This window comes from Galleria mellonella, unplaced genomic scaffold (assembly GCF_026898425.1).
Source record: "Galleria mellonella isolate WM207_F2 unplaced genomic scaffold, CSIRO_AGI_GalMel_v1 utg1267, whole genome shotgun sequence".
NCBI classification, from domain to species: domain Eukaryota; kingdom Metazoa; phylum Arthropoda; class Insecta; order Lepidoptera; family Pyralidae; genus Galleria; species Galleria mellonella.
In genome coordinates this window covers 2,050,732-2,077,440 of record NW_026441987.1, presented here as the reverse complement: position 1 = coordinate 2,077,440, position 26,709 = coordinate 2,050,732, and the positions used below count along the sequence as shown (strand labels likewise).

Genomic DNA, 26,709 nt, shown 5'->3' with positions numbered 1-26,709 from the left:
GTATAGCAAATATCTATAGGTAACGGTTACCATATTCCATCAGGTGGTTGCCATTCTAAGTTGCACAAACTACTGTTATTTTATTTAAAGACTACCAAGGCATACACAAAGTTAATACGTCAGTGAAAATCAACCAGCTTCGACATTTTTTTAAGAATTAAACGTTTGCAAAGTGCACTAGACACATAAAAACAGCAACTAATGTTCATCTACATATATCAGACATATTTTTATATTGTCCTTTATCCAAACGAGTGTAGACAGATTTCGTCTCAATTAAATTCAACGTTTTATTGGAAATGAACGCATCTGTGGCGTTGCACCTTGGATATCTGAATGTCACTGAAAATAAACATCTCGGGTCGCGGAGGTGACGATATAAATACATACTAATATAATAAAATAAATAAATAGAATTGAAATTTCAATCTTTTTTTTTAGTTTTATTTATTTATTTAATAAATAAATGAATAAAACTAAATATATTTAACATGTCTACAGGGCGGACTTAATGTCTGATGGCATTCTCTACCAGTCAACCGTTAAGCTAAACAGAGAGAGTGAATGGCGGTGCATTGATTTAAGAAAAACAATTCGTAAATTAAATATTTTGAAAGATAACAACATTAATTACATTTTAAGATAAATGATCATACAAATATATAGAATAATATCATTATTTCAGCCATTATTCGTCCACTGCTGGGCATAAGCCTCCCCAATAAACTGCCATAAAGAAAGGCCCTAAGCCACCTGCATCCACTGACTCCCTGCAATACATTTCAGGCTGTCACTCCATCTTAAGGGATTGTTAGCAATGGAGTTGAACAGCCCCATTGCTGGGAATATGCTCTATTAGGTCGACCTTCACGTGGTTCCCCTTGGAAACCATCGTGAACAATTCTTCTTGAATTCGTCACGATGGGCTAACTGACCTGCTTTTATCGTCACCTATCATCCTTCACTGGTGTCCCGCCGGTGTATACCGATAGCGCGGGTGGGGTTACCATTCCGTTATCACCCATTAAAAAAAAATCATCTAATGGGGGGTCGTCACTGCGTTTATAGAATATAATTGTTTATAACTCTATAATTGTTTGTATCTATAAGTTTACTATTGTAATCTTTTGGAGGAAACAATAAAGAGTATCTGTATATCTATCTATCTATAGACAGGTAAGTATTTGTTTTGTTTTTCTATTCAGGAAGTATAGCTATTGGTAGGCTCTGATACTGAGTGATAAGGACCAATGTCAGTTTAAATAGGTAAGGTAATAATGATAAGAGATACAAACAATTCCCTTAGATATATTAATTGAGGATTGTTGATTTCCTGATATTATTTAATACTTTCTTTATACTATTATTGTGGCAAACAAGCATACGGCCCGTCTGATGGTGAAACGATGATGGTACCGTAAAGCTACCGTAGCTTGAATTGCCATACCTTAAGAAACTTTATTATGTCCTTTTTGGATACCTCATGCTGTAGTCTTTAAGGAAATTTCGGCAGGTAGATCATTCCACAATCTGAGCGTTCGCTGGAGGACAGCCCTCTGAAAACACACTGTGACCTCTAGCATTCATCCTCACTTACGTGTAAGAAATAAAAAAAAAATGAATAAAAATATTATTAGTAATTATCAATATTTTCATCATTTGAGCCTTTAACTGTCCACTGCTGGACATCGCCTCCCCCTTGGCGAGTTTTACCAGTAGTTGCTACGCCTGGCAGTCGGATTGGCAACCGCAGTTAGGCTTTAGACATGTTTTAAGAGGGACGCTGCTGCCCATTTCTCGCCCTGCCTTAGTCGCCTCTTAAAACACCCACGGGAAAGGAATGGATGGCCCATCATATACGCCGGAACTACACTGCAGTTTAGATTATTTTACAATAAACAAACATTTTGTTAATTTAAATTTTAACTCGTTTACTTTGAATTGTTTGTCACATTATTTATTAGGTTAAAGAACTTTCCTTATTGGTTTAAATAACTAACTACCTGTTATCATCGTAAAATGATTATCATGCCAATAAAATGCGTTCCAAATTTTATTAACAAAATAATCAATTTATTCGATCAAATAAAGTGATCAGACAAACATTTTAATTTGTCGACGACGGTTTACACCTGCAAAGTTGGGTTGTAAACGAAATGTTATGTCCGTAACCAAAATCGAATTAACTACTAATTGGCTTTAAAACTAGTTATATTTGTGCAATGTTTATCTTAACCATACATCTGTCGTTAACAGTGCGTCGCCCCGCGGTTTTACTTGTTAAGGTATGATTCTAAATTAGGATGGTAATATAATTTTTACTATGGTTACACCTATAGTACAGTCCTCAATAGTAATTGAATATTCAATTTATATCAATTTTAGAGCTTATTTCAATCCAATATAGAGTTGATAATAGATTTTTAATGTTGACCGTAAATAGGTACTTGTGGTGTCTGTTTTAACGAGCTCACCTGATTATTCGAGACCAAGTTTCATAGTATTTAAGTTGTAAACTTGAGCAATCAACTTGTTAGTATTTTTATATGCTTATTATTTTGTAAAATTATTTACGTATTATTTTTTAGTAGTATTCGCTTACGGATTTCGTTTAGGTTTGTTTAATTCAAATTTTTATTTTTATTAATACATGATTATTTATAAAGGCAAGTGACTTTTGCAAAAAAAAAATGCACCAACAAAATTAAATTAATATTGAATATCTACATGGGACAAATCAGAAAGTATATATGTACTTGTAAATAAAAAAATATTTTCCCAAATAGATTTATATAAATGATAGAGTTCTGAAATAACAAACATAAAAAAATTGAATGGAGAACTCACTTCTTCTTTTTTTGAAGTCAATTAAAAAGATCAGGCGCAGACGAGAGATTTTTCGTCCACGGACAAAAAGTACCCCCATACGTACACATCTATGTACATCATGCACTCTCTCACAATACAATATGTCATTGTAGATCAAAGAATACGCACCATTTACCGCCGTCCGCGTCTGCATCGATTCTAAAATTGTCATCTACGGCCCTGCCAAATGCTAACTAAAAAGATGACATCTCGAAATAGTGTCATTTCTAATGTGCGAGATGTGTGTGAGCTAGTTTTCCCGAGCCGCGCGTATTTCTGTTGATGACGTCAGGTGTCAATGAACTATTGGCATTATCTGTAATAGGGTTGCCAACTACTGCGCGTTTCTATTGTTATCTATTATTAATTATATAATTAATGCTATTAGATATGACCTCGTGCTATGATTCCTCTATTTGCCGCGTTTCACATTTAACCTATTTATCTTATTGATAGTTCAAAAGAGTTTCTCAATTGTGATATTTTTCGTGTGTTACGCGACATAATTGGATATTGTGAAATCGTTTTCATTAGGGTTGTCTGATAGCGAAATTTTTTTACAAACAATAATTTATATTTTTCTTTTTAATCATATATCATGATGTTTAAATTACGCAAACTTATACGAAATTAAAACAGTGTTTATTATATTATTGTTTATTTGGCAACTTTGCAATCAATATGCGTCTCTTCAACGAAACGCTGTCTCTTGTTTCTGAATTTTGTTTTTTCATAGTCTGTTTTATAGTTTTTATTTTTCAATCATAAGAAAACTTTAAGACTTGCATTTTCAAATTCAAAAGTAGAAATCTAAGAAAGTAGCATCTTTTTAAAGAAGTATTCTACTATTAAATTGAACAGTTTTCTTCAAAGAACATATTTATTCATTTAACTCTTTATTGCATCAAAAACATAAAAATATACAATGTTAATTCAAAATTATTTGAAAATTCAAATGAAATACAATCACCATTCGTTTTGGGTAAAATTATAAGTTTTATATACTATTTGTAGGATTATTTACATATCATTTTATACATATAATGAAAGTAAGCATCAACAACGTACTGAATACACCAAGAAAAAATCCTTTACGCTCGGGAAATTACCCTTCTTTGCATAATAGTGGAAATTTCAATCATAACATTGAATGCCCAAAAATTATATAAAAGACCAAGTTCACTTTAAGTTGATCGTGTCTGTATAACTTTTTAATGTCCATTGCAAAAAAAAAAAAAACAAAACATAGCTGTCAAATTTATTTTTTTAACCATTTTTCCTTTAGTTTTGAACAATAATTATATCACCTTGATTTATTTTACCAATAAAAAAAATCATGCAACGCAGGCTTAAGACTTTGCACGTTCACACGTATCTACAGTTTATTCCGCTAATTAAAAATCATTACTGCTTTGTCAAAAAAAATAGAACTATTAAAAAAAAATATAGCTAGTGTTAGTCGGGATGATATAAAGAGTCTAACAATACCGCAATGCATCCATATCTGTACAGAAATAGAAGTTATGAAGGAATAAAAAAATATAAATACTATCATCATCATCATACCAGCGGTCTACCGTCAGCTGCTAAACATAGGGCTCCTCCAAAAGAGGGCTTTTGCTAGTAGTTACCACGCTTGGCAGGCGGATTGGCAACCGCAGTTAGACTTCGGTGATGTTCTAAGAGGGGCGTTGGGCGTTGTAGCCCATTCCTCGACCACTAAGTCGCTTTAGTCGCCTCTTACGACACCCATCTTACCTTATGAATCCTATAAACTGCACTAATTCCAAAATGTTGACAATTTTGTTTACTCAAAGAAAAAAATATTCTTATATATTTTTCAATCGACTTTAAAAAAGGTGTAGGATCTCCATTCGGTTGGATTTTTTTATATATATGTTAGTTACAACATTACTCCATCATTAGTAGCCGATTTGGATTTTTTTTTAATATGTCAAAGTGATTAGTTTTTAAATGACAATAAATTTTGCAAAGACTAAAATCATAATTTTTTTTTAGTGGAAAAAATCACAAATTTCTTGCATTTTTGAACAATCGTGTAAAAACAGCGGGAAAAGGTTAATAAAAATTTTATTCATATTGTATTTAATTTATCAGCGTTTATTTATATTAGCAAGATAAAAGCATACATAGTGTAACAATTTCTCAGTGGCAAGTATAACGTGTTTGTTATACGACAAGGGCACGAAACAAATTATTGAATAATGTCCCGGGTTATCTATCCGTCACCGCCAACTGTTGCATCGCACCGGGCTGCGATAATGCTATATTTATTAATATTTCAATAATACGCTCCGTTAACATAGGTAGGGTCTTTCACGGACACGTTGCGCTCACTGACGGCCGAATGAAGGATCCATTTCCTTGACGTAATTGTAAATCTTTTTTATACAATAACTACTTTATTTAAAGGAGGTTCTCATTCGATTGTATATTGTATTTTTTTTATGTTTGTTATTTCTATAAATATTATTACTATTGTTATTTACCAGAGGGAGACTTTGTACAAAAATCATTTGCTTGAGCACCTCTTTTTGTTTTTTTACAACACAGGGGGCAAACGAGCATGCGGCTCACCTGATGGTAAGTGACTACCGCCGCCCATGATCACCCACAACACCAGCGGCATTGCAGGTGTGCTGCCGGCCTTTTAAAAAGGAATATACTTTTTTCTTGAAGGTTATGTTGTCGTATCGGTTCGGAAATACTGCTGCTGGAAGTTGATTCCAAAGAATGGTTGTGCGTGGAAGAAAGCGCCTTGAAAAACCTCTGTCCCATTCGTGTTTCTACTATGAAGCAGGTGTATTTGCACGGCTGTTTCGGTTTGAAGGGTGGGATATGGCAGTGAATTTACTGGGTACAGAGGAATAACACCTGAGTCCTAAGGAATGGCAACGCATGGGGGGTATCAAAGGGCGAAACAGTGTACTACTAGTAGTAGTAAGTATACTACTTCGCCCATGATGGGCGAAGTAGTATACTCTGTTATGTCCATGGTACTGCTCACGTCTATAGGCGACGGTTACCACTTTTCATTAGGTGAGCTGTCAGCTTGTTTGTCATTATAAGTTGCATAAAAATAATAACTCCGTCAGTTGTAAACCTATTTGGATTTTTTTTTATCTAAAAGAATATACTTACAGATTGGTCGCTTAGAAATTTTATCAAAATTTGTTCAGTAGTTTAGTTTTGAATTCAGAATATTGGTATTGCCATGTAATTTTTGTGGAACACGATTTAATTAACTAGTTAATGCTCGCGATTTCGTCTATGTACATTTAATACTTCAAGTAGTTTATTATTTTTGAAATACCGAAATACTCTAAATTTTATTCTCCTTTTTATTTTATAGTACATTTTTGTCCTATTTCTTTGTTTTTTTTTTACCTTTTTGCAGTCGTGAATTTTAGAAGTAGAAAAATCAATTAAATTTACTTCTAGATAGCGTAGGTAAACTAATTATTTCTAGACAGCATATTAAAATAAAGCATTTCCCAGATTTTAAGTTAGGCCTTCAGAAATATGGCTGTGAAAAAAAGTACTTTTCTTGGTAATGGAGATCTAGCATAGCTAGCAATATGTTTTGTCAGGTCGATCTTCAGGCGGTTTCCGCTGGAAATCATCTTGGGTGATTCTTGAGAAAATCCTCATGATAGGCTAATTGACTTGGTTTCACTTATCATCCCTCACTGGTACCCCGCCAGCGTATACCGACAGCAAAGGCGGGGTTACCATTCCATCTCATTTTGATTACCCATTAAAATTCTATGTCATTTACAATGTTATGTCCATGTTTATAGGCGACAGTTACTATTTCCATCTGGTGGTACGTAGGCTTGTTTGCCATTTTAAGTCGTACAAAAAAATTTATTGAGTTTTATGTATCTAAAGCTCTTTCATCGCCTTCAGTTTTATATGTTTATAGCGTCTCCAGGGTCTTTGACCTGGCGGTATACTTTGTACATGACAGAAAATTTAATTACATCACTGTAATAATTATTTCTAGTGGTGAGTAATACGATATGAAGTATAGAGGCCATAAACTAAGACATGTCTCGAAATTGAAATTAAACATACTTCTGTGTAGCCGACAAGTTAATTACTCACTTCACATCGACATAGAAACCGTTTGGATTTATTTAAGGACATGATATAACATTGTTTTTCTATTATATGTAAAGAAACAGTTAAGAGAATATGGTATTTTTTTCATGAAACTTAGAATGGTGAACAAACTGACAGCCCACCTGATAGACAATGGTAACTGTCGCCTATAGGGGGAAGCGATTGTTAGTAATGGGGTCTAACAACCCCCTTTCTAGCAATATACCCTATGAGGTCGACCTCGATACGGTTCCCCCTGGAATCCATCGTGGTTAATTCTTGTGGACTTGCCACGATGGGCTAACCGACCAGCTTTCATTCTCACCTATCATCTCTCACTGGTGCCCCGCCAGTGTATACCGATAGCGCAGGCGAGGTCACTATTTCATTTGCACCCAAAAAACCGTCACCTATAGGCATGGTCTTCGTGTGTGGCCATTCCTGAGGATATATTAGTGTTATGTGTTAGCATTTTTTTTTATACAAATTAGAATGGCAAACAAGCTGACGGCCCACCTGATGGAAAGTGGTAATCGTCGCCTATAGACACATCCAGTACCATGGACATAACAGAGTATTCTGTTTCACCCATGATACCCCCCATGCGTTGCCATTCCTGAGGACTCAGGTGTTATTCCTGTGTACCCAGTAATTTCACGCCATATCCCACCCTTCAAACCGAAACACAGCCATGCAAACACAACTGCTTCACGGTTGAAACACGAATGGGACAGAGGTACCCAAGTAATCGACTTTTGTACAATTTCACCCTCTGGATAACCGACCTGAATACGAGCGAAGCTTCGTGAAAATATGTGTTACAATGCATATGCATTTTTTTTAAGACTCCTCTCTCCCTGTGGAAAAAATCCAAATTCCACCACTGCATATCTCTCCAAACGGACTCCGAACAGACATGATCAATTGATGTAAGGATAGCTTTGAAACTGATCTTTCTGTGTGTCCAATGTTACTACTACTATTCCTCTAAGGGAGGCATCATCTTATAAAAACCTTTAAAGTGGTTTGCCGGATGAAAGAAAGACAGAAAGAAAAAAGAAAGAAAGAAAGAGAGAAAGAAAGAAAACATTTATTGCCAACGACAAAAAGAGTTACATTAATTATCAATAGAAAAATCTTTACATTTGTTACTGCCAATAGGATGTCTACTTTTAATGCCCCTCGAAGCAAGTAGCAAATGCCAATCATCTTAAAAGTATCCAATTATGAATTTTAAAATATTCAGAAGTTCGAATTCGACCTTGGGACCCCGGAATTCTTCTATTACTATTATTATTTATATAATATTACGCCTCAGTTTTCAGTTATTAGATCTTGAAGATTTATTATCTGGATTGCCGTATAGTCCCGGCATATGTTTGTAACGGGATCTAACAGCTCTATTGCGGGAGGAAAGGGATAGTTAGTAATGGAGACTAAGAATCCCATTGCTAGCAATATACCCAACTAGGTCGACTTCCACGCGGTTCCCCCTATAATTAATTCCTGATGAATTCATCATGATGGGCTCACTGGCCTGTTTTCATTCTCATCTATCACCCTTCACTGGTGCTCCGCCAGCGTATCCCGTTAGCGCAGGCGGGATTACCATACCATTTTTACCCATAAAAAAAAAACAGCTCTATTGCTAGCAATACCAGGTTAACCTCCACGAGATTCCACCTGGAAACTATCATAGACAATTCTTGTGGAATTCGTCACGATCAGTTAACTAACCTGCTTTCATTCTCACCTATTATTTCCCATTGGCACCTCGCCAGTGTAAACTGATAGCGTAGGCGGAGTGACCATTCCATTTACACTCATCGGAAAAAAAAACATCGTAATCCTTAGGAAAATTAATACATAGGGATGCTATGGGCATCACAGTGTATTCTGTAATATCAATGAAGCTATTCATGTTTAATTGCATTTCGAACTGGGTGGAAGTTTAAAAAAAAAAAGATTATTAAAAAATGTTTATTATTAAGTTTACTTGAATAAAATTATTTATTATTATTAAAAAAAAAACCAAAATTCACATATCCCCTTTTAAGGAGAGAAAATGGTACACTAACTAACCCCCAGTAGAAGAACAGTGAGCCAGGATTCAGGGCCACAGGGATAGAAACCGGCGTACTATTCGTGCAGTATCCAAGAGCACCGCTTTCGGTTTTATTATTATTTTTTTAATTTTTTACAAAATTCACATCTCCCCTCTTAAGGAGAGGAGATGGTAACTAGCCCCTGGTAGAAGCACAGTCGGCCCGGGTTCAGGGCCCCAGGAAGAGAAACCGGCGTACAATGCGGGCAGAATCTAGAAGCACTGCTTTCTGCATCTTTCCCGGGAGTGAGCTGCCTCGAAATCCCAACCGTCTAAGATATTGTTCCAGACTGATTGGGATAAGACCGTTCACCGACAAAACGATTGGAATGATTTCGGTGGACGTCACCCCCCATTATTTATATATTATTATTATTAAAGGTGACAGTTACCATTTTCCATTGCGTAAACCATCAGCTTGTTTGCTATTCTAAGTATCATAAAAAAACAACACTTAAGTCAATGAAATTTTTATTAATAACATCTCACTCAAGTCAGATATGTGAAGAATTTCACGCCAGCATTTTTGTTATGACGGCAAATGATACTAGAACTTATCAGAATCTCTTAATGACGTTACTGTACGAAGCATAAAAATTTTAAACTTGATTAAAAGGTGATAATTCCCTCGCTGTTGGTATGTGGTAGTCGTAAAACTGATACCATTTTGAACAATATAAACGTCTCTTTACTTAATGAACATCTGTAGAAACATAATGTACATATAAAACTTGGAAACTTGTATCCAACGTCTACAGATTTCGTAATATATTCCTATGACCTTGACCCTTATAATTATTTTTTAAGAATTGAAACATGTTTAAATACACAGTTTATCTTAGTTTCATCTTAAAATATCTAAACGGCTAATAAATGATGCAATGTTTGAAGTGAAATTAATATTATAAATAGACAGTTGTAATGCCGATGTAATGAGATTAAAAAAAGAATGTGTTTGAGTCAGTTTGGGTGACTTGTAACGAATCGAATAATGTTTTAGGTTCTGTACAAAATTATATATACAAATTTAGGACTTATTATGTATTTATAATATTCTTTTACATTGTGGAAATCTGTATTTAACATTATAAAAGAGTATATTAATGAAGAAGCAAATTAATTGCGTACGTAATTGCGTGTGTTAATGCTTTCATAACATTTAAACAGAATCTTACAATGAAAAATAATATAGTATAAACTAATAAAATAAAAAATAATGAGTATAAATAAAAATGTGTATTCTTTTTTATGATAAAAAAATGTAAAAAAAAATCTCTAATACTCAGGACACAAGTAATTAAAACAAAATAAAAAAATAACAAAAATAAAATCAAAAAAAGTCATAAATGCTATCCTTACCAACAAGTTGTTAAACTAATCGCTGTATCTATTATTCAATTGTAATAAATTTAAAAAAAAGTTTAAATTTATGACTAAATATCGTGATAATAAGTAAAAATCGTAAAGTCTCTACTAATGATAATCAATTATTTAAAATATATATATATATATATATATATATATATATATATATATATATATATATATATATATATATATATATATATATATATATATATATATATATATATATATATATATATATATATATATATATATATATATATAGTTCTCTGTGTGGTCCCTACATAGAATAGGCCTTCCCTTCCTTTCCCATGGGTGTCGTAAGAACCGACTAAGCGACGGCGAGGAACGGGAGACTTATGTTCAACAGAGGACCGTTTAAGAGCTGATACGATATGATAATGTGTGTGTTCATCGTTTTCAGTTTTAACAACAGAACTCTAACAATAAATTAAGATTGTCCACCATTAACTGTGCATTAATATTGTAAACTAGAAGATAAAGCGTAACAAGATCCGTAAACTGTTTGAAATTCTCAACGTTAGTAGCTGCTTAAATTATATATTATAATTTGAATGTCTTTATAAAATAATAGATTAACTTTTTCAATGTATAATGTTGATTTAGATTCGAGATGTATGGATGTGAGTGGTGGTTAAGTGTAAGTGTGAAAGTGTGTAAGTGTGTGTGTAAAGTGTGGTGTAAGATAGAATAATGCGGATTTGAATAGAGTTTACGAAGAAACTGAGTATATTAGTGTCAGCTAGTAGTTTTTTATTGTGATTATGTTTATTTTATTGTACATCATCATCATCATCATCATCTTCCTACCCTTATCCCAATCATTTGGGGTTCTATTGAACATTGCAAATAATTCCTCTCTCTCTCTCTCTCTTTCTATATATATATATATATATATATGAAATTAATTGGAAAAATAATTAAATTAAAAAAATTACATTTTGGAAAAAAATACATAATAGTTCCAATAGTTTTCGTCATGCATTCGTAGGATACAGATCAGATAAGATATTCATTAGAATAGACTAGATGAAACTCCAAGTTAAATATTTATATTGGAATTAGGCCTCTCTATAGTTGTCATCGTTGAAGCAATAAACAAAGTAATAAAGTGCAAAAATATCATAATATAATATCATCAAATAGAATAATTTAACAGATGATGGGACATTTCATAGTTACGAGTACATTCAGTCACAGATAATATAATACTGTACTAGACTGAGTTTAGAAAATAAAACTCAGCGATTAGCGCTGAGATGTATATTCATGTTAATTTTGCTGCTATAAATTGTGCTTTTGATCCACAATAGATTAACAATAACTTAAATTGCAACAAAATTAATAAGGAAATAAACAATATTGATTTTTATAATCAAAGAATTTTTAAAATCAATTCAGAATTTGTGCAATTACGTAATATACAGTTGAACTACATAAAGATGTAACACAAAAGCAAATGAATGAAGTTTTAATACAACCAAAGAGTTTTACTAATCGCTGTAATGCAGCAACGGTTACCAAGACTGCGTTATTGCTACGCCAAATTTGGCAAGTGCAAATATGACGTATTAAAATATGTTTATAATATTGCAGTGATATCATTGAGATGTTTATTTAAATATATAATTATCGAACCCAATAAAAGAATCATTAATGTCACACAAAATTATAATATTGCACTCGTTCGTGCAAGAATCAGCTAAATATAAAAGCTGTGATAAATGACAAGAGTGATTTTTGTTTGTAATGATTTTATATCACGCTCGTTACTATTTGCTATTGAAAATGAAATATAATTATTATAAGTTAAGATTTAAGCACAATGTATTAGCTCCTTTAACGTGTTATTAGCTGGAGTGACTTGTGATTTTTATTAACATGTGATATTTCACTTGCTACGTGTGAAATATTCCAAGCCTACTAGCTTTACGCGTATTTGCCATTTGTGTAAATACGTCACCATACATCAAGTACGGGGAATAGATACACGATTTGCGGTATAAGAAGGTGTTAATGTCGCTAAGAGGTAATTTATGTTGCTGAAAATAGCATTTCCTGTTCTGTATGCAAAATATTCTAAGTGTTAGACAATTTGTATGGAGCGTGGAAAGCTTTTAATTTAAACATCGCCTTTCTAAACGCGGTGTTTTCGTAGAAATGGGAGTTTCAATAGAATTGTTTGTATACGTATTTAAGTACGGGTTAAGTCAAACTATTGTGTAGTTGTGGGGTTATTAAAAAGTATTGTTCGTTCGAAGTGTAAAAATAAATTTGAAAAATTGACTTTTTAAATAAATGTTTATTTAAAAGTCAATTTCTCAAATTACTATTACTATATTATTATGTACATAGGTCTTCCCCATAAAAGTGGCAGCGGTTGCTACTAGTTGCTACGCTTGGCAGGCGGATTAGCAACCGCAGTTAGGCTTTGGTGATGTTTTAAGAGGAAAGGGACGCTACTGCCCATTTCTCGACCATTGAATTCTTTTTGTCGTCTTTTACGACGCCCACTAGAAAGGATGGGGTGGCCCATTGTATGCCGGGACCATACGGCGATTTTTCAAATAACTCTGATTATGTTACTAACTGTTGACTAGTAGTGATTGCAGTCGCGGATATGTTTGTTGTAAATTTTATGTTTAAACATGAAAGATTTTTAAAATCAATAAGTGTTTTATGAGTTTATTTATATTAAACTAAAAGTCAGTCAGAAGTTATAATAAGCATTCAACTTTTGTAAAATACTTTCAAGACTGTCGATCAAATAATTACTAACCGTGTTATGAAAATTACGTCACTTGATAAATAAGTAGTAACAAATATTTACAAACACATACAAATGACAAAATTACAGAGAATCCGACGGTTAAAGTTCATACAAATAAATACTGTACAATGTTAATTTATTTCATTTAAACACTTTGTTATCAAAGGCTTTCATTAAAAACAATTAATGAAGTAAACAAGCGGTGTACAAAAATAAAATTGATATCGACTACAGACATCTCGAGGCGTATATTTTTAGAGCCACTCTAATTACGGCACTAACAAAATTGTAATTTGTTTCAGATCTGGCGAGCCCGCAAACATCGGATCGTTTGTGGCTTGTAATCGAGAAGTGGCGGATAACACCGAATGGCGCAATAATCGAATCAATATGCGAGCAACGATGTCGCTAGAACACGATACCAATCGAACTGTCTGAGTACGCCGGGCGCTCATAAACATCTGTGAGGGCATGAGTTTCGACTGTCACAGTGCGTTCATACAAGTGATTTTTTGATTTTGTTGTTAGTGACTATGCGTGTTGTGTATGGACTGTGACGTTCGTGGGGGTATGAGAGAAGGGGTTGTGCAGTGACGGCGCCGGGGCGGCTGCCATGGGCGCGGCGCGCCATGCATCTGCGTACGCGCCCGCTGCGGTTGATTCTCGCGGCGCTGGCGCTGGCCACCTGCGCCGCGGCGCCCGCGCCAGAGCCGCGCGCGCAGCGTTCAGCGAACCTCAGCCACATAACGGGCACCTCCAGAAAAATACAGATGTTCCTCAAGAATCGTTATCTCCAGTTGCTGCCAGATGGCACTGTCAACGGCACCACCGACGGCAACAGCGAGTACAGTGAGTCATTATATTTTGTTCTATGCACTTAATTTTATTCTATATATTCTATATTACACTTGTAACTTACAAGACGAGTGTCTTTCTAATAAGACAATTAAAAGGCATCTCTTCCAGCCAACACAATGTAGTGGAAAAGGATATACGGATAGTTAGCGGATAGCTAAAGTGCATGCGTGCTGTAAGAACGACATTTTTTTTTATACAACTTAGAATGGCAAACAAGCTGACGGCCCACCTAATGGAAAGTGGCAACCGTCGCCTATAGACATGAACAGTATCGTGGACATAATAGAGTATACTGTTTCGCCCATGATACCCCCATGCGTTGCCATTCCCGAGAACTCGGATGTTATTCCTCTGTACCCTGTAAATAGACACTAATATAGAAAATACGAATTATATAATTAATAATTTAACCATGTAATCTCGGCATAGAATAGGTCACCCCTTCCTATCTAGAAGGTGTCGTAATAGCTGACTAAGAGAGGGCGAGGGATGGGCAGCAGCGTCCCTCTTAAAACATCTCTAAAGTCTAATTGCAGTTGCCAATCCGCCTGCCAAGCGTGGTAACTACTGGTAAAACCTCCCAAGGGGGAGACTTATGTTCAGCAGTGGACATAAAGGTTGATATAATAATAATAATGATATGATGAAATGAATAATAAATTTAAAATTATTTCTATGTTATTATTTTTTTATTTATTATTCTATAAGTTTGAGTATTTGAAAAGTGCACACGATGCAGTAGCTCTTTGCAAAGCATTAGACGTCGCTCTTAATAAGTATACACCTTGTTATGAAGAAAAAATATTATATCATGTTTACTTTGCTCAAATTTTTTAAATGTATATTTATATTTACATTCATTTAGTCATTACGATCCTGACGCATATCCGAATTCTTAAAAGTTGTGTAATACAACTTTGTTACTTATTATCATCATACCAGCCGTTAATTGTCTAAAAAGGATAAACACTGAACATAAGGGACTGCTGGCAAAACACCCTCCTCTATAGAAGAGGGGGGGGGCTGCCTGGCTGACGACCCCCCGGTCGTCAGCCAGGCATGTTGGCAACCGCAGTTAGGCTTTTGATGATGTTTTAAGAAGTACGCTACTGTCCATCCCTCGACCAATAAGTTTTCTTAGTCGTCTTCTACGACACCCACGAAAGGAAGGGGTGGCCCATTTACGGATATGATTGTCATTATCTCTTTAAAATAAGGATATGTTTCTCTTTCAATGATCACTTTTAATTTTGTATATCGAACATTAACCAAGAATGTCTCCCAACAATTTATTTATTTATTTAAAAAACCAACAGAGGGTTTTCAAATAAAATTAATAAACATTTTATAACAAAGCAGTATGGCCAATAACAGGTTTTACTAAATTAATTTCGTAGATTATGTAGTTGACAATTGTTAAAGGAAAAGCAGAAAAAATAAACAAATCAAATAGGTAAGCAATCGTTGAAGTCACAATAATATTTTTACACATACGCAACACATATATATATACAATAATAAATATATACATATGCACCAATACACAAATATACGCATACATACGATAAATTCAAAAAGTAAAGTAAGTATTTTAATTACAATTTTCAATTATAATGATGTAAAAATTATTTCTTTACATATACAAATATCTTACATACATACAAATTTCTTGCTTAAAAATTATCACCATTTTTATTTTTAACAATACAAGTTAAAAGATTCGTAAGTACACATTATATTTTAATGAATGATTACCGCTTTAACTTACGAGTAATTTAGCCGAGAAAGCTCGACTAATTCCGGAACTATTGGAAACCCTTATTGTAAAGATTCTATTGTTCTTATCCTGAGTGAAAATAGTGATGAGTTAAAGGAAATTTTTACAATAATTTTATAAATGTTACAAAATGAGGTATTGTTGATTAATCATCGATATTAAATCGATTGTACAGATCTATTGCATATGAATATTAATAACTAAGTTTGAGATAAAAGAGATTGACAGGCTACGTCTTCATTAGATAAAAGCCTCTCAATTAAATAAGATAAAAAAAAAACACTCAATAGAAGCGCTCGTTAACAACAAACTGTTAGTAACGATTTAGTTAGACCTCTTTTTGCGTAAAACAAAAACTGCAATGAAATGCAAATTGGCGAATGATTACCATATAAACTAGATCTAGCTCTGAACGTGGAGTCACACGGTTGAGCACTTTACACATTTAGTTCTGGAAATAACTTTATCTTAATAGACAATCAGGTAGCTAAGAAATATTTCAATATAGTAATATACTGGGATAATTAAATGTGGTTGTAACCAATAGTTTCATTTATAGATAACTTATTTTGATCTTCGACTTTTTCTCTGTATCCGGGACATAATTACTGACCGGGACAAAAAGTAGTCTTTATACCTCCTTCTCCATTCCATATAGTACGTGTATATCAAAATTTCATAGTGATTAGTTCAGCCGTTTAGACGATTAGACGTAACAAACAAATTCGCTTTCATATTGTAGAGAAATTATTGGGTTTCTCTGCTCATTTATAGATTTCGAAGCGGTACCGATATAACCCCACCACCATTATCATCATATTAGCCCTTAACGGTCCACTGCTGAAGATAAGCCTTCCCCATAAGGGAAGTTTTGCTAGTACTTGCTACTCTTGGCAAGCGGATTGGCAACTGCAATTAGGCTTTAGATATGTTTTAAGAGGGACGCTGCTGCCTATCCGTCTACCGTTAAATTCCCTTAGTCGCCTCTTATGACACTCTCAATAAGGGAAGGGTGTGACCTATCTATGCCGGGACCACACATATTACCCATTTCGAAATTTAATTCCGCTAATAGTAGCATCGGAGCTGAAACCATAGATTGTTGGTGTGGAGGAGTAATCATCAATACCCGAAGCTCATAACATTTAATGTAAGCCATATATCGTCCATTGTTGATTTACCACCAAATGAGGTATTATTATTTAAGGATGACCAAAGAGCATCCCGAGGATATCCGCAAAAGGACCAAAATAACCGACATAGCCCAAAGGATAAGCAAGCTGAAGTGGCAATGGGCTGGTCACAGTGCTCGAAGAACCGACAACCGATGGGAAGAAAGGTTCTTGAGTGGCAACCGCGTACGGGCAAACGCAGCTTAGGACGATTCCCCACTAGATGGAGTGACGACCTAAAATGCATTGCAGGGAATCAGTGGATGTAGGTGGCTCAAAACCGTTCTTTATGGCAGTCTATGAGGGAGGCTTATGCCCAGCAGTGGACGGAAAATAGCTGAAATGATGATGATGCTGATGGAGCATCTACTAAAGTTAATCCTTCGCTTCAATTGTTTGTAATCTTACACACCAGAGGGAGATTTTGTACAAAAGTCGATTGCTTGAATACCTCTGTCCCATTCGTGTTTCTACCGTGAAGCAATTGTGTTTGCATGGCTGTGTTTCGGTTTGAAGGGTGGGATATGGCGTGAATTTACTGGGTACAGAGGAATAACACCCGAGTCCTCAGGAATGGCAACGCATGAGGGTTATTATGGGCGAAACAGAATACTCTGTTATGTCCATGGTACTGCTCATGTCTGTAGACGACGGTTACCACTTACCATCAGGTGGGCAGTCAGCTTGTTTGCCATTCTAAGTTGTATAAAAAAAAACATAATAATGGTAGCTGTATTAGACAAAATGGTACTAATGATAATGATATCATTGACTGGCACAAAATCATTCTTAATGGTAAAAAATCAAATCACATCGATACATTTTTTTTTTGTGTATCAAGACATAATGTATTGAGTTTTTATCAACTTTTCGAGTTTGATCAAATTATAAGAAACTTTTTTTTTTTACAATCAACTCAATGAGAAATCCAAGGTTTATCTTATGATATATAAAAATAGTTACAATTATATTTGGAAATTACGATGTTAGAGAAAAAAAAAACTTCTTTGTTACTTCATTACGTTACTTAGTAACTGAGTAACAAAAAATCTAGTACTACCTGACTCATTTCTTGCATAAGCCATAATCTGTAAAAGATAACAATTGCCTCAGTTTATTAATAATAATAATTTACGATATGGTCCCAGCATAGAATGGGCTACTGCTTCTTTTCCTGTGGGTATAATAAGAGGAGACTAGGAGGATTTAATGGTCGAGGAATAGGCAGCAGCATCCCTCTTAAAACAACACCATCAACTATGGTAGCTAAGCCGCTTGCCAAATTTGGTAACTATTGACAATATACACCCCTCCCTTTATGGGTATATGTTATATTAAAAATCATTAATTAATGAGAAATTCCATGCCGTATATTGGTTTGAGAACCTGGAAAGAATGAGACCAGAGGGAGACTTTGTACAAAAGTCGATTGCTTGGGTACCTACGTCCCATTCGTGTTTCAACCGTGAAGCAAGTCTTTGCATGGCTGTGAATATGTGATGTGTGTGTGAATAACACCTGAGTCCTCAGGAATGGCAACGCATGGGGGGTATCATGGGCGAAACAGTATACTCTGTTATGTCCACGGTACTGCTCATGTCTATAGGCAACGGTTACCACTTTCCATTAGGTGGGCTGTCAGCTTGTTTGCCATTCTAAGCTGTATAAAAAAAAAAATAAAAAAAATGTCAGAGTTAAGGCTGATAAAACAGCAAATATAATGCAAAAGGTGAAAGATGCAGTTACAGAGGAAGGTGTAACTATATATTTTATATTACTAACCTATAATGATCATACAGATCATATGCTGTCCGGTGAGGAGTTAAATGTTTTCGAAACCAACGTGCGTAAACGAGACGAATTACGAAAACGAACGAAGATTAGATATATATTTAAGAATAGAAGCATTTGGTACTTGTGCCTCTATTTTTGGTCCTTTCTAATCACCCCGTAATATACTCGTCGTGAAGATAGACAAAACCAATTAATATAATACACTGAAATGCTAAGCCTCTCCCACGGCCGGTAGACTTTCAATATTTTTTATCCAATAAAAATGTTTCATAGCAACGGAATGATTACATATCAAATGCGAACACCCAAATAACACTAATAACATAGACGTCAAGGAGTTTTCTATTGGTATGGTATATAATTATTTTCAGATAATAATAACCAGTAACTGTTAGCTTTAATTGTGATAATGACTTCATACCGATCGTTATCGCCCGCAGGTTGACTGCGGTGGTCTGATATCGAATTGGAATCGTGGCTTAATAACTGTGTTACGGATATTGCCATTTGATATTAAAGCCACTTTGTTCTTCATTTGTATTACACCATTAAATGTGGAGCGATCTGCAACACGATTATCTTTAATCAACTATCAAATGTTATCAGGAAAGTAGGAGGTCGTAAAGCGAGTTTTGTCTTGTCCTTATCTTCGCTTATTGTGAATCAATTTTAGTGTTTATTTTTTTATTGTGTGGATTAATTTCAATGCAAAACGGTAGTAAATATTCAGAATTATCAATAATTTTGCTAAGATCGTTAAAGTTTAAGTTATATAAATACTAATAAATAATATTGTTTAAATTATATACTAAATTTTTTTATACACTTTAGAATGGCAAACAAGCTGACGGCCCACCTGATAGAAAGTGGTAACCGTCGCCTATAGACATAAGCAGTACCATGGACATAACAGAGTATACTGTTACGCCCATGATACCCTACATGAGTTGCCATTCCTGAGGACTCAGGTGTTATTCCTCTGTACCCAGTAAATTCACGCCATATCCCACCTTTCAAACAGAAACACAGCTATGCAAACACAACTGCTTCACGGATGAAACACGAATGGGACAGAGGTACCCAAGCAAACGACTGTTGTATATAAAAAAAAGCAAAAGTTGTATATAAAAAAAGTCTCTATCAATATACGTAATCGATCAACGATGTTGGCTCAATCAAAATTGTCTCGCAAAAACGGCCCGCCATGAAAGGCGATAATAAAAGTCGTATTCGACATTTCGGGAACCAAATTAAGTACACATAAAAAGCAGGTTTTTATTGCTCATTTATTGCGGATAATAATAGTGTTTGTAGGCTTCAAGTGTCATGCTTTTATATATATATATTTTGGTGCGTTCGATTTGTGACGTGTCTGGCTGAATGGAGACTGTTAGTTTTGTTGCATTCCGAAATCGTGAGCGTAAGATTTTTATTTTATTTGACGTTGGTATCATTTGCCGGTCATATAAAACAATTTTGCTCGTGTTATAAGGAAAATTGAGTATCATAGTTTTATTTCCTCTAAATGGTTTTGTTTTTATTTAATGCATAATTTTTTTCATTAATTTTTTTTATGCTACTTAGAATGGCAAACAAGCTGACGCTTCACTTGATGGAAAGTGGTAACCGTTGCCTATATACATGGGCAGTACCATGGACATAACACAGTATATTGTTTCGCCCATGATACCCTGTAAATTCACTGCTATATCCAGAAACATGAATGGGACAGAGGTGTCCAAGCAAACGACTTTTGTACAGTCTCCCTCTGGTATTTTGTTACTTTATATAATCTAATATTTAGTATATATATATATATATATATATATATATGTCGGAGTGTGTGTGTGTGTCTAGTTGATTTTATTGTTTCTCCTGATAAAATCAGTACTTAGTACATTATCTCTTAAACTGTCTACCGCTAAATCGATTAATTATTATTTATTAGGATTTTTTCCTCGACTACAATATCAATATCGTGCGAATTATTTAATCGACACCCGAAAGCTAAACTAGTGATGGGCTATTACGTGTAATGAAAGATGTAATAGTCGATTAAAAGTATTTATAACTCAATTAGTTTACACTCCGGACCTGTAATTACAAACGGTAGTTATTGTGAAACCGATGTGTGATAATATAAACTTTTTTATCACAACTCAAAAGACGCCGCTGATCTAATTGATGTTCAATCGTTATAAATCGATAGTTGATTCTACGAATTATATTGATTAGTATACTTTTTTTTTCTAAATAGAAATATCGAGTGAAATAAATCATATCGAGTGATCGCGGTAACGTTAATAAATTACAAGATGGCGACGATATTCGAAGTTCTTAAAATCTTTTGTCGAAATAGTTATGGCATTGGGGACTGTAGCTCTATCGTCACTTGTTATGGTCGTTAGAATAAAAAAAAAAGTTGGTAATTCAAAGATTATCTACTTACTAGTATCTCTTAACTGATTGATTTATAAAATGGTTCTAAAAATTTAATATTTAATATTATTTTATTTAATAATAACCTCTTTATGTAACATAAATAAATTCTACATCAATTTAGAATTAGGATGGTACATTATATTATTACTATAATTTAATTTAATTAAACATTATGTTAATATACTAAAAGATATTCGTGATTAAGTTTTGATTTATTTTAAAGTATTTTATTGCATTTATAAAAAAAAATTCAAAACAGCTGTAATATTACAAAAAAAAAAAGTAAAAAACATTAAAAATTAAATTACAATACTTTTTAAAATTATTTTTCTACCAAATCGATTAGGTATTAAAAAGTCTTTCTCGACTTCCCGGTAGTAATTTCCTCAGATCGCGTCATTTCCAATGTACCACTTGTTATACATGATAACCACGACAATTTTACGTATTCACTTACAAAAGCGATACGCTGAATTATTTTCAACTTTAGTGTTGTAACTTTACGCGATATAATTTAAAATCTTAATCGATTTGTAACGAATTTAGTCGATTGTAATATCGTGGACTTGTCGTGTAATATGCTGCTCCGTTTATATCGTTCACGTACCTACTTCTTTACTGAAGTCGATTTGGCAGTGATAGCTTTTATTACATTCTGCTTTCTATTGAATATGAGATTTGAACTCTATTCTATTATCAATATAGACATAAATTAGACAGATCTATATATAATGAGTATTGATAAAATTTTCAAATCTTAGTGTTGTAATTCTTTTGTTTATACAACTTAGAATGGCAAACAAGCTGACGGCCCACCTGATGGAAAGTGGTAACCGTCGCCTATAGACATGAGCAGTACCATGGGCATAGCAGAGTATACTGTTTCGCCCATGGTACCCCTCATGCGTTGCCATTCCTGAGGACTCAGGTGTTATTCCTCTGTACCCAAAATATCATAAAATCTTCATATTGCAGATTTATTATTGAAACCAAGTGTTAATTTCCAAAAGGAGATAGTTTTTAAATCATATGTATAATTGTGACTATAGACTATATATACGTAGCCAATTCGATTTTGATACAAATTTTCGTAATCGATAGGGTCCACTCCCCTATTGATGACATTTTAATTTATGCTCGATTAAAGTAGTAATTTTTCAATAAGAAGCCAAATCTTATTTGTGACAGTTAAATTTAAATGTAGACATAGGATACCGCGTTCTAAATTCAAATTAAAATAATTTTAAATGTAATATGTTTACGAACAATGACGAATAATTACGATACACGGTTTTTTTAGGAGCAAATCGTCTACGATATTTTCGTGGATTATAAAAAGGTCATTACTCTAAAATTGCCTTTATTATTAGCAATTTAAACGAACATGACGGTCTACATTTTCAAATAATTAAACATATGTTTCCTATTATTTTGAGCTAGTAATATTAACGAGTATTAACAGTTTTTAGACATTTTGGCGCTCAGACAACTTGGTATTATATTTTTAATATAAAAAAAAAATGTATTAATGACTTTCATATTGCCTTGTTTGAATTCAGTTTGTGTTAAAATTGTTTACTGTTTTAGTTATTTATAAATAACTATAAGATATGTTAATTATTATATATTTGTTAGTTCCTTATATGAATGACTGGCGGACCCACGCAACTTCGTCTGCGTCGCAAGCTCTCAAAAGGATTATTTTTTCTCGTTTTTGCAATATTTTTTATTGATGCTTCGCTCCTTTTGGTCTTAGCGTGATGTTGTATAGCCTATAGCCACTCTCGATAAATGGGCTATTGAACATTAAAATAATTTTTCAATTCGAACTAGTAGTTTCTGTGATTTGTATGTGCAACAAACAAACAAACTCTTCAGCTCTATAATATGAGTATAAATTAAATATATTTAAGGTGTGTAGGTCCCAGCATAGAATAGGCCCCTTCCTTTCCCATGGGTGTTATAAGAGGCGACTAAGAGAGCTTATGGTGGAGGGATGGGTAGCAGCGTTCCTCTTAAAACATTACCAAAAGCCAAACTGCGGTTGCCAACCCGCCTGCCAAGTGTGGCAACTATTGGCAACCCCTCCCCCCCTATGGAGGAGGCTATGTTCAGTAGTGGCCAGTTAACGGCTGATGCAACAACAAATTTTAATGTATTTAAAGGTAATGTAAAATATGAATTTGCATTCATTTATCGTAGGTTTCCTCAGTGCAAGACTACAAAAGTCATATCTACGGGTACCATTGTCCCACTTATGTTTCTGTTGTTAAGCAGACATTGCAGTGAAATTGCTTAATACCAGGCACTGTCTTCAGAAATGGCAACTAATAAGGAGTTCCATAGGTGACACAGTGTGTTCTACGATGTTCATAATATCTTATAAATAGACTGTTTGTTTGTTGGCTATTCTAAATTAAAAAAAAAAAAAGATTAACTAAATATACAGGTAAATAGTTGTAAATTTAAATGTACATTGTACGATGTGTCTAACCCATAAGACAAGGATAAAAAACGATATAGGAGGTGCGAAACACAATGTATCCCACACTGAATTGTTCGTCCCACAGCGCGATCACAGATTATACTAAAAGGCAATCGATACATCTGTGACGATGACGGATTTATTGACCATAGAGTAAACATAAATTTGCAGATGGCGCCAAAAGATATACTCTCGCTATATGGTAATCTGGTTACAAAATTATTTCCTATCTATGTTAGATATTTTAATGTTTAGATTCTTTGAAAAAGTACACATAAGAGTTTTAAAATAAAGAAATATGTTACTGAATTAAGTGTTATTTTGCAGAAGTTCATATCACTGGTTATTTGGTTAGAATTATTTTGTTTAATTCCGCTACCATTAGTATGTGTGTGACTGCCAACACTCGAAGATTGACCACCATCAGATTACTAGGAACTTAACACCCTTCCATATTAGCTATCAATCTCCGACTGCCATTTTGTTCACGCACATTTTGCATTACATGTTTCACCTCCAAACAAAGCATCTTCTGGCAAATTATTAGATAGCTGCAAATAAAATAAATAAATAAATATGCTCACGACTACAATCCCTAATAGGGCAGTCAGTTAGGTAGTTATCGACTACTACCGTTGTGGTGAGCGTAATATTCGACATGCCCACGTTTAAAAGAAAGCAAGAAGAAAGAGAGAAATATTTTTACCGAAGTAAACTTAAATTTAAGCATTTTTGAGTAGTCTGTTTTTCATTACCGCCCATTCAAAACGCAATTTCAGTCAAGAAAAACGGGCAAGAAACTCAGTGTCTAGAAAATATCTAGACTTATCGTTTTTTTTCATGAAAAATAAATCTTACAAACGTATACTAATATCTCTTGTTATATAGATAGAGTGACTCCATAGAAATGCTTCGATAAAAACGGGTCAACTTTTTCATACAATTTTGCGTGATAAATAGTTATGAGTGATTCCTTTATAACTTCTATATTTATTTTGTCTTATAAATTCTGCGTTTTTTTAATACGTAAATACTTATTTCATTTATTAAATAATACGTCAAGATAGATTTTATACGTAAATATATAGAATACTGATAAAAGAAATGAGTCAAACAAAAAGTTGACTCGTTTTTGAGGCTCGATGCTCTATCTATAAACTAAGACTAACATAATTACAGTTACCACTTTTAAATTGAGAATTTAGCTCAAAATAAAAAGACAAAACAATAACTCAACGTTCAATAAACTTTTTTATTAACGTCATTAGCGTTTTTATTAATAAGGGTTAGTGCTTTTTTTTATGGGCGAAAATGGTATGGTAACCCCGCCTGCGCTAACGGGATACGCTGGCGGAGCACCAGTGAAGGGTGATCGATGAGAATGAAAACAGGCCAGTTAGCCCATCATGATGAATTCATCAGGAATTAACCATGATAGTTTCTAGGGGATACCGCGAGGAGGTCGACCTGGCTGGGTATATTGTTAGCAATAGGATTCCCAGCCTCCATAACTAACAATCCCTTTCCCCCCAAGGGTTAATGTTTAATGGGTGTTTATTATTTTTATAATATCAACTGGTACGTCGATTTAATATAGGTATGCGATATGATACACGTGTCAAGATTATGATAAATTTTAGCACTTTGTGTTCATCCAGATAATAAATTTGATTAGATCAAAGGGAACTTGTATTATTCAAATTATTTTTATCACAGATAATCTAGTTTGACGTTGTTTTGGTGCACATGATAAATCAACAGTTAATAGTGATATTATACTATCTTGACACTATTTTGGATGTGTCTATTTTAAAAATACATCACTATACACGTGTTCAAACACGAGTTTACTGGCTTTTGTTTTTTTTTTTTCAGTTCATTTTTTTATTACAATTTGTCATGTCTCGGAATTTAATAATTAATGGAAATTGTTGATGGAAAATAATCGCTTATTGTTATTATTATTTAAATTATAATAATATGTATTATTATATTATTATTATTCGAGTATTCTGACACTTCCCTATGGTTGACTGGGAGAGAATGCTTTTAGCATTAAGTCCGCCATGTACACATATATGTACTAGTGAATAAATAAATAAATAAATATGTGCAAAAATTAATCTTTCGTTTGTCTAAAGATTGATATTGAATGACTAAATATATCTGATAATTACTTTTGTACGCCACCGTCTCATTTCTATTCGAGCTGTGCTAGAGTGTAGACGTACGGTATTTGCTAGTATTAGCATAGAATAGTATCGAATATTATTGGATTTTTGTTCTTGTATTTATTTATCCATAGCCCAATTTCTAAGACTTATATTAATATAAACCGTAGTTGTTAAAGAATACACTGTGACAACCATCATATCTTAGGTGCTTTGCCTTATCTAGAACTTGTCATATTTCATCCTTCAAATCGAAATAGTCATGCAAAAATTCTTGTCCATTACACGAATGTGGCGAAAATAAATTAATTATCCTCAATATTTAGTTATTTCTTAAGAGCATAGTAGAAGGAAAAATAGAAGGCAAAAGAGGAAGGGGAAGACCAAGGAATAACTAAATGGGACAGATAAATGAAACACTAGGTGTCATGTCGTAATAGGGAGGTCAAGGCCTAGTATAGAGCTGGCTATAAGAAAATGCATGAATTAGTTGCACCGACAAGAGGAAACTCTTAAATGAAAAGAGAGACGGCTCAATCAGCTCATAGTAATTTGGTATAATCGTAATATTTATAATAGAAAAAGCCCTAAGTCGTTATTTTTTTTATCCCAAACTACAGATTTAAAAACCCCGATCACGCAGATGATGTCTTAGTTAAAAATATTATGTACACATATAATCGTTCGCGACATAGATTATACATACTTTAAGATGAAGCGCAAGCTTTAAAAACTGCAAAAGAAAAAATACAGTTGG

The 26,709-nt window shown here is 33.8% G+C and overlaps 1 protein-coding gene across 7 annotated transcripts in view; it reads left to right on the top strand.

Moving 5' to 3' along the window:
* Window positions 1-26,709, top strand: part of LOC113522291 (fibroblast growth factor 22) — a 255,657-nt gene that overhangs the window by 53,776 nt on the left and 175,172 nt on the right. For all 7 annotated transcript variants that reach the window (XM_052900421.1, XM_052900416.1, XM_052900404.1 and 4 more), the window contains one exon: window positions 13,556-14,102. In XM_052900421.1, the coding sequence (XP_052756381.1) occupies window positions 13,883-14,102 (220 nt within the window). In that variant the 5' untranslated portion in view covers window positions 13,556-13,882. The remainder of the gene's footprint in view (window positions 1-13,555; window positions 14,103-26,709) is intronic.